This window comes from Armigeres subalbatus, chromosome 1, assembly GCF_024139115.2.
Source record: "Armigeres subalbatus isolate Guangzhou_Male chromosome 1, GZ_Asu_2, whole genome shotgun sequence".
Lineage (NCBI taxonomy): Eukaryota > Metazoa > Arthropoda > Insecta > Diptera > Culicidae > Armigeres > Armigeres subalbatus.
In genome coordinates this window covers 269,098,478-269,108,426 of record NC_085139.1, presented here as the reverse complement: position 1 = coordinate 269,108,426, position 9,949 = coordinate 269,098,478, and the positions used below count along the sequence as shown (strand labels likewise).

At 42.4% G+C, this 9,949-nt stretch overlaps 1 protein-coding gene and 1 pseudogene across 2 annotated transcripts in view; one reads left to right on the top strand and one right to left on the bottom strand.

Annotated features, from left to right (window-relative positions):
* Positions 1–213: 213 nt before the first annotated feature.
* On the bottom strand, positions 214–2,234 carry LOC134207305 (accessory gland protein Acp36DE-like; annotated as a pseudogene).
* The window catches only part of LOC134213879 (D(2) dopamine receptor-like), a 44,579-nt gene continuing 36,606 nt past the window's right edge, over positions 1,977–9,949 (top strand). For both annotated transcript variants that reach the window (XM_062693331.1, XM_062693323.1), the window contains exons 1-2: positions 1,977–2,325; positions 2,392–2,670. In XM_062693331.1, the coding sequence (XP_062549315.1) occupies positions 2,280–2,325; positions 2,392–2,670 (325 nt within the window). In that variant the 5' untranslated portion in view covers positions 1,977–2,279. The remainder of the gene's footprint in view (positions 2,326–2,391; positions 2,671–9,949) is intronic.

Here is a 9,949-nt window from a genome sequence, read left to right as displayed (position 1 = left end):
CTGTTTTTTTTTCCTTTCTCTTGTTTTTTTTATTACAACTTTGTTTTTCTTCCTTCTCTCCTCCTTTTTCATTTTTCTTTCGTCCTTCTTCATTCTTCTTTTGTCCATTTTTGTTCTTCCTTCTTCCTTCTCTCCTCTTTTTTCATTTTTCTTTCGTCCTTCTTCATTCTTCTTTTGTCCATTTTGTTCCTCCATTGTCCGTCTTCTTCATCTTCACTGGGACTTACTTACTGGGATTGGGATTGACTGGGATTGGGACTGACTGGGACTGGGATGGGACTGGGACTGGGATTGGGACTGGGATTGAGACTGACACTGGGACTAGGACTAGGACTGGGATTGGGACTGGGACTGGGACTGGGACTGAGACTGGGATTGGGACTGAGACTGGGTCTGGGAATAGGACTGGGACTGAGACTGAAGCTGGGACTGGGACTGGGACTAGGATTGGGACTGAGACTGGGACTGGGACTGGGACTGGGACTGTGCTGGAACTGGATCTGGGTCTGGGCTGGGATTGGGACTGGGACTGGGACTGGGACTGGGACTGGGACTGGGACTGGGACTGGGACTGGGACTGGGACTGGGACTGGGACTGGGACTGGGACTGGGACTGGGACTGGGACTGGGACTGGGACTGGGACTGGGACTGGGACTGGGACTGGGACTGGGACTGGACTGGGACTGGGGCTGGACAGGGACTGCTACTGGACTGGGACTGGACAGGGACTGGGATTGGGACTGGGACTGGACTGGGACTGGGACTGGGACTGAAACTGAGACTTGGATTGGGACTAGGACTGGGACTGAGATTGGGACTGGGACTGAGACTGGGACCAGGACTTGGACTGGGACTGTGATTAAGACTGGGACTGGGACCAGGACTGGAACTGAGATTGGAACTGAGACTGGGACTGGGACAGGGACTGGGACTTGGACTAGGATTGGGACTGACTGGGACTGGGACTGGGACTGGGACTGGGACTGGGACTGGGACTGGGACTGACTGGGACTGGGACTGGGACTGGGACTGGGACTGGGACTGGGACTGGGACTGGGACTGACTGGGACTGGGACTGGGACTGGGATCAGACTGGGACTGGGACTGGGACTGGGACTGACTGGGACTGGGACTGACTGGGACTGGGACTGACTGGGGCTGGAACTGGGACTGGGACTGGGACTAGGACTGGGACTGGGACTAGGACTTGGACTGGGACTGGGACTGGACTGGGACGGGGACTGGGACTGGGACTGGGACTGGGACTGAGATTGGGACTGAGACTGGAACAGGGACAGGGACTGGGACAATGACTGGGACTGGGACTTGGACTAGGACTGGGACTGAGACTGGGACTGGGACTGGAACTGGGACTGAGATTTGGACTGAGACTTAGACTGGGACTGAGATTGGGACTGGGACTTGGACTGGGACTGAGACTGGGACTGTGGTTGAGACTGTGACTGTGACTGTGACTGAGACTGGAACTGGGACTGGGAACTGGACTGGGACTGGGACTGGGACTGGGACTGGGACTGGGATTGGGACTGGGATTGGGACTGGGATTGGACTGGGATTGGGACTGGGATTGACTGGGATTGGGACTGGGATTGGACTGACTGGGATTGGATTGAAATTGGGATTGGGATTGGAACTGGGATTGGATTTGGATTGGATTTGGATTGGATTGGGATTGGGATTGGGATTGGGATTGGGATTGGGATTGGGATTGGGATTGGGATTGGGATTGGGATTGGGATTGGGATTGGGATTGGGATTGGGATTGGGATTGGGATTGGGATTGGGATTGGGATTGGGATTGGGATCGGTGTTAGATATTGAATGGTATTAGAAGAACAGAATGAGATTCTCAATGAATGCGCATGTTAAATTAAATTTGTTTCGCACTTAATTTGTTCGGAACTCAAACACCAGAAGCTGTTAACAACTGAAACAAAAGTTCTTTCACATGAATGCAGCAAATCGAGCGTAATTGCAAAATCCAATAGACTGATCAGACCTCATTAACGTCCAAACATCGTTCCCGAATCGGATGGGAAATTTTTCGCGAGTTTCAGTTTATAATTAAATAATCATTCCTCCGTTTTCTGTTCTCTCGTTTGCAGCATCATCGGTTGCAGTGTCAGCTTGGACGTTAGTTATAATCTCGGTGGAGCGGTACTACGCCATCTGCCATCCATTGCGGTCCCGGCGGTGGCAAACGCTCAGCCATGCCTATCGGCTGATTGCGCTCATTTGGTGCGGCAGTCTGTTCTTCATGCTGCCGATTGCGGTGCTCAGCAAATTGATTCCCACCAATCAAGGTAGAGCCAGTCGCTGGCGGATTTTTAGACCAAAATTTTTAACTTGGCCGTGATTTTATTTCGCAGGTCATCACAAGTGTCGCGAGCTGTGGTTCAACAGGGGCTACGAGCGGGCTTATAATCTCTTTTTGGATGTGCTGCTGCTGGTGCTTCCGCTGCTCATCTTGGCCGTGACGTATTCGCTCATCACGCGAACCCTCTGCCGGGGGATGCACGATTTTCGGCGGTACTCGAAAGCGCTCTCGACTTCAACACGCTCCGCCGATGGGGGAGTAATAAAGCCGTCAACGACGGTGGCCTCGGGCCTGGAACGATCCTTCCGGCGACATAACAATAACAACCGAGGTGAGTAAAAGTCGTCAGATCGTGCGAAATTTGAATAATATTTCGTTGCTAAAGAAGTTGCCCGAGTGGATTCATAGAGTCATTAAAAGTTTCTCAGTCCATAATTCAGATAACTTTATCAGACCGGAATAAATTTGAAGCAGGCATCAAACCATAGATTTCGAAATAAAAAAACGCGTCTCCCGACCTTCATGCCTATTGGTATTCGTTTTGTTCGTATCATAAAGCAAGTCATGTGCCAATCCCTTCCGGGAAACACGTGGTTGCCTTCAGAGCATTGACATTCTTCCACGGCACAATGCACGACAACGACATAGCTCAACCCGTTGTCGGATGTAACAAGAATGCAATCATCTTCCGAACAACCTGAATTACACTCCAGGCAAAAATCGAATGCGGAAAACATTCCATCAAGGTTTGGTTCTGGAAAAGTATTTTGTGATGAAATATATCTCCGCCGTGTTCATCCTTCAAGTATCGGCTTGACTTGTATAGAACCATGCAGGGTAAATAGTACAAAATGCAAAACGCTTTCGCTTCCGTGGTACGCATTACCCTACAGTTCCATTGCCAAAAGTAAGCAGCTTTGTCCCCATAGAATTGATAAAAAAGGTCGATTGTTTAATTAAGTCTCAGGAAAATAGAAGAGTTTCTTTGGATGGATAAAATTGCTCTGCATTCTGGCCCATTTTCCCCTTGTCGGCAAACAAATGACTACGAAGGGTGAAAATACCACCGAAATTTATAACAAAACCTAATTGTAGAATTTCCTTTTGATATTTCTGAAAATTCCAAACGCCTGATTTACAACAGCTTTCGTAGCGACCCACTGATGTAATTATTTTACTATCACAGCTTGAAACGGGCGGAAAATGTTTTCTCCCGCAAAGTCCAATGAAGCAGAAAAGGCGAAAAGAATGAAATGGAGCAGCATTCTCAGTCGAATTTCGCCAACGAAGATGCTTGTGCTTGCAATGAAACGTAAACAGACGTAGGTACCTATTCAAACAGATTAACGAGGAAAACGTTGAACAAGACAGATTTGTTTTCACCTTACCCGGTTCAGCTAAAATTCAAAAGAGTTGTGGAACTTGATTTCATTCAAGTAGGCTATGAATAGCGAATCCTGGCATCCCAACAGCGGAGAAGATGAATTCTCTCCGATAATTTCGTTTTTAATTCGATTCACGTCGCAAAGGGTTCTCCTGTCGAAATTGTTCTACGAATTCAATAAGTCCCAAACTTGACAAAATGCCTTCCGTAGGCGCCGTACTTGTCGCTTTTGCTGGGCTCCTATTTCATTAATTTACTTCACCCATCCACCACCGTACGACCGTACAATGCTCAATCGAATCGTGATCGTTCGCGTACGTGAAGATTTATCGCTGAACTGTCTGCCTGCTTGAACGAATCCAATCAGCGAGCAATTTATCACAGCGGAAGCTTTGTTTGAGACATAATGATGGGTCCCGGGCAACGATACGGGCCTGGAAAACTGCAGGCAAACGCCTTATCAACGGGGAGCCATCCTTTGCCGTTGTCATTCATTCAGCAAACAGCAATCAGACGCGTGTGTGTCGGGCACTCGAACCAGCAATAATGGTAGCGCGATGGATTTGCACGCCTCAACGCTTTGGATTGTGACTCCAAGAACGGTGAGCTCAAGGCGTAGGTTTGTTTGGTTAGTGGTGGCTGAGCTTTCGTTGAGACGTCTTCTACGTATAGTCAATAGATGTCCTATCCGGGGAAACATGGAAGCATCTAATGCATTGCACTCCCACTTGAGGCTTTACCCTAATTAGTAGGACCTGCTATCACGCTATACTGTGGTGAGATATGTTAGCTGCGAAGAGGGAATTCTGAAACTGTAATTTAGTTTAAGAGGAAAAATGGCCAAGGTTGCTACTTCGGCTTTACATTTCTAATATTGTTTATATTTGGAAGGCTAATTTGCCGTGGAGCGCAGAGCCAAAATCATGTAGTTTTTCCGCATAAAGCAGATCAAAATAACGCGAGTCTCGAGACTGTTCTGCACTGTTCTGCATCGCGCATAAATTAATTGACTTTTCGACTCCACACAGTAGAACAAAATAATACATGCATGCAATAATGCAAAAACATTCATTATTTTGAACATTTAGTGGAATGCCTTCACTTGTGGTAAGACAAGTTCGTACGATGAGTACACGCAAAAAAAAGCGTTCCCGAATTCGTGAACCAACAAAAATACACCGTGATTTAATTCATGGATTCGGGAACACCAGTCACGTTTTCCAGAACTTTCCAGAAAACGTGACTGTATTCCCGAATCCGTAACTGTTGTTCCCGAAAAAATACACCGTGAACTCCTTAGTTCACGTATTTATGAACGCTTTTAATGCTTTTAATTTCAATGCACGCTTTAAATGCTAAAGTTACCAAGTGGTGGTTAAGTTAAAGGCACAGCAAAAAAAAACTGTAATATCACATCAGATTTGATGCACATCATCTCCGTCGAAAATCAGATGTGATATTACATCTGTTTTGTGTAACAAGAAAGTGACGTAATCAGCATTTTTTTCCAAAGCTGTTTTTTTTTTCAAGAGCTGTAAGAAATCTGTGACGTAATATGTTCGACGTAATGACAAAAACGACGTAATAAGCAGGCAAATGAAACCGCGCTTTCGGCAGCTGGGTTAGGCAGCTGGGGCTGTTCAGGAATTTTCTTTCATGATTCTATAATATATTTAAAAAATCAGAAGGGTTATATACAAGATACGACCGTCCGACGTAAACTACGTAAAACAGATCATAAGATAATTATTTTGGTTAGAGCCTAGAGTAATTGAAATTTTGACTTTTGCGCTCCCTTATGCTTGAACGATAACATTTGTTGTTTTGGTGAACCTCCTATATTTTCATCTGAAATAGTTGTAATATAACTGAGTACGAAAAGTTTGAAGTTTGTATGGAAATGACTATAGAAATCGATCCGTATGTGAGAGATCGTTTCGTGAGGCGCATCATTAACTATTTAGTGGGAGATCTCCCAGCGCCGGACACCTCCCAATACCGGACACTTCTTCAAACGACACTACTTGTAGAGGTCCCTCCTTCATCTTATCAAGTACAAAAGAAAGCTATTGAAAAGGCTTCTAACGGCAAGGAATATCAGATCTTCATGTGATAAACTTGGTACAAAATTTAAGCAAAGTTAAGTAAGCAAAGTAAAGTAAGCAAAGTTATAAAGAAAATAAAAATGCTCATTATTGATATGTTATTCTTTTACGTGCTCAATTGAATTTCCCACGATTTAGTATTTCCTTAATATTTTTTTTTGCAAGCCGCGAATTGTTTCGCAATAAATACGATTTATTCACTTGATAAGTTCTCGTTGTTGCCAATGTACTCATATATTTATAGATATTAATAATCAACGTTGCAAAACGGTTTTCCGAAAAAAATTCTGTTTTTATAGTAATTCTCATAAAAACTTCAAACCGCGCGTGCGTGCTAGTCAAATTACAACCATTAGATTGTTGGATATATGGAGTCGGGAGGTAGCGAGGTTTGTTTTGGTAAACGTTTTGCCGCGTGTAATGTGTAGTTTTTCCGCAAATCATGTTCGATCGGACACCAATCCATTTATGTTTCGAACAAAATTGGCGTAACCCATTATATATGAAAATGGTTGGATATGACAATTTAAAATTTATTATTCCCCAGTGGTGATGATGCCATTCTCCGATTGTTATTCGACTTGCATTTGTGATTAATGCATTTCATAGTTAACTGCCTATTAAAAGGCGATTAAATGCTTTTGAAGTGTTATTTTGAAGGGATGCTGCCTAAATAGTAGGATACACGCTAACTTTCACCTTCTCAGTAACTGAGTAAAATTGCATTGCTCTCTCTTTCTATCCCCCAGAAATTTTACTCAATTTCCGTCAAAAAAGTGAGAGTGTAACCTTGTTTAAGGTGATTATACAATCAAGCCATGTGGTGAATTTTAAATTCACCACACGGTTTTCTACTCCTATTATCAAAAGTTCAAAGCTAGCGCAATAATTTTCGTACAATGCTGAAATTAAAGTCGATTGTTCAGCATAAGTAAGCAAACGACCTACGGATGTTTCATACTCATGGGCGTTGTGGTTCTCTCAATCCGTGCTCTTGAAAAATCACTAGAAAAAGCACGTGGCTTCCAAGATGGCCAATTCGTGGCTTTGTTGTATAACCACCTTAAAGTTGATAATCAATTTTAATATTCACCTCTTGCTTACATGAACATGTCCAGCATCTGTAGCACTTTTTTTATAAACACTACTTTTTTGCTCCGACCGTGGTCATTGCTTTGGTTCTATTTTGTACTTTTTGTGCGAATCACCGCACAAAAGTAAAGCGCAAGAACCAACCGCAGACGGCGGTCGCAACGAAACTGTAAAATTTTACTGGGTTGGAAAAGATTTGGATTTTTAATGTTTTTACGTTGACAATCAATAGTTCCAATAGGCTTAAAAAATTGCTGGAAAGTTGCCGATTCGATTGATAATAAAATCTCGAAAATCCATTGAAAGATAAAGGAGCTATTAGCGTTTGAAATCTATCCTAATTTTGTGACGGTCTCGAATTTGGAAATTTCCGTTTTACACCCTGTATCAGAGTCTTCCCCTTAGACGTAGTTTACGTCAAAAATGTTATATTGTAATTTATTTCTCATAATTTCCGTCAGTATACAACATCATAGTGAAATAATGATTCTCATTTCAACTAATATGATTATGAAACAAGTTTTTGTACTAACAATATTACAAATTTTTCGTTTAGGATTTCATGATTTTATATTCTTTGATTTTTAGTTTTTCAGAGTTAATGTTTAAGGATTTGTGAAATTTTAATAGACTTGTGAGCCGATAACAATATTGTCCCCATATCGGAGACGAGCCAGCCTCGAGCTGAATGTCTCCTAAATAAAGACACAAAAAAAAATATATTGTCCCCAGTGGTGTGATTGAACTTTTCCAGTCGGCGGTGGCGACGTGATGGCGTCACATCGATTACAATCAGAAGCGGCGCCGTGGATTGGCGTGGACTTTTAGACTTTTGTTTGTCAACTTTTAATTTACTGCACTTCACCAAGCATTCGTGTGGGAATTTCTTAAGAAACTCCTCTGAAAAGTTTACGGGATTTTTTTCCGGAAATTCATTCAAAAACTCCTTCGGAAATTCCTCCGCAAATTCCTGCTTGAACTCCTCCAGGACATCCACCGGAAATTTCTCCAAGAGTTCATTTATATTTTTTCCGGAAGTACCTCCAGGAGTCAAGACAGAAACTACCACTGGAGTTTCTCAGGAAATTGCTTAATTGCTTCAGGATTCTCTCCAAAAATTGCACACGATTTTTTTTCAAAAACCTCTACAGAAGTTCCTCCGAAAAATCACCCAAGAGTTCTTCCAGGACTTCCTTTGGAAATTTCACAAAGAGATCCTTTCAAAATTTCACTGGAAATCCCTCCAAGAGTTCCTTAGCAAACTACTCCAACAGTTCCTTCGGAAATTACTCCAGAAGATCCTCCCAATTTTCTCCAGAAGAAATTCCTCCAGCACATAGTTCATGAGTTTTTTTTAATTCTTCGGAAATATTTCCTCCGGAAAGTACATTCGCAAATTCCTCCATAAGCTATGGAAATTTCACCAGGAGCTCCTCAACTTCCTCAAGAAGCTTTTGGAAGGTTTTCCAAACAAACCTTTTGAGAAATTTCCTAGGAAAGTTCGGCAGGTACTTTTTGAAGAGTTCCTGAAGGTATTTCCGAAGAATTTTTGAAAGAAAACTCTTGGAGAAAGTCCTGGAGGAACTTCTGGAGGAAAAGCGAAGAATGTTCTAAAGTAGTTTCCAAAGGAACTGCTGGAGGAGTTTTCGGAGCAATTTCTCGAGTAATTTCCAAAAGAACTCCTGGGGAATACTTCTGAAGGAACTCCTGGAGGATATTCTTGTGAAATTTTTGAATCAATTAGGGAGGATTTTTCAGAAGGATTCTTGGAGGATTTTTCGAAAGACTTTTCGAAGGAGCTCCTGGAAGAGTTTTCTGAAGAACTTCTGGTTAATTTGTTTGAGAAACTTTTGGGAGAATTTTTGGAGGTCTTTCTTAAGGAATTTTCGCAGGATTTCTTGGAGTAATTTCTGAATAAATTTTCAGACAAACTTTTGGTGAACGTTCTGAAGGAACTCCTGGAGTAATTTCTGATGGAACTCCTGGAGGAATTACCAAAGCAGCTTCTGGGGCAGTTTCTAGAGAAACATCCGGAGGAAATGCCCGGAAAAAAAATCCGAAGAAACTGAAGGATTTTTTTTAGGAACTCCTGCAGAATTTTCTTGAGAAACTCCCGGCAGGATTTTTAGAAGAATGCCGTTATGAATTTCCAAAGGAACTTCTAGAGGAATTTTTGGGAGGGCTTTTGGAGAAATTCTGAAGGATCTTCTGGAGTAATTTTCGAAGGAAATTCTGGAGGGACTTAAGGAGGAATCTCCGAAGGAATTTCTTGAGGTATTTTTGGATAATCTCTTGGAGGATTTTCCAAAGAAACTTTTAGAAGAATTTCCTGGAAAAGTTCTAGAGGAGCTTGTGGAGTAATATTTGAAGAAAGTTCTAGATGAACATCCGAAGGATCATCTGGGGAAATTCCTGGAAGAGATTCAGAAAAAAAAGTGCGGAAGAATTTCCGAACAAGTCTTCAAAGGAAAACTTGTTAGATGAACTCTTAGACGAATTACTTGAAGAACTCCTTGAAGAATTAAAAAAAAAAACTCCTGATCCTTCCTGAAATAACTCCTGATATTTCCGGATAAATTTCAAAAGGAACTCGTGGGGAGTTTCCAGAGGACGTGTTGGAGAAACTTCTTAAGGGTCTTCTTGAGTAATTTCCGAACGAACTCTTGAGAAATTTTTTAAGGATCTCCTGGACGATATTCTGGAGGAATTTCTGGAGCAATTTCATAAGGAATTTCAGGAGGACTTTTCCAAGGAGCTCTTGGAAAAGTTTCGTAAAGAATTTCTGGAGAAATTCCTGGAGGAATTTCTGGTGGAACTTCTGGAAGTTTTAATTTGTTTGAGGAACTTCAGGAAGGATTGATTTGCACAGGAGCTCTTGGAGGAATATCTTGAGAAACTCCATAGAACGCTCTGAAGGGATTTTCAGAGGATTTCTTGGAGTAATTTCTGGAGAAATTTTCAGAAGAACTTCTGCAGAACTTTTTGAAGGAACTCCTAGATTTCTTTTATGATCTCCTGGAAAAATTTCT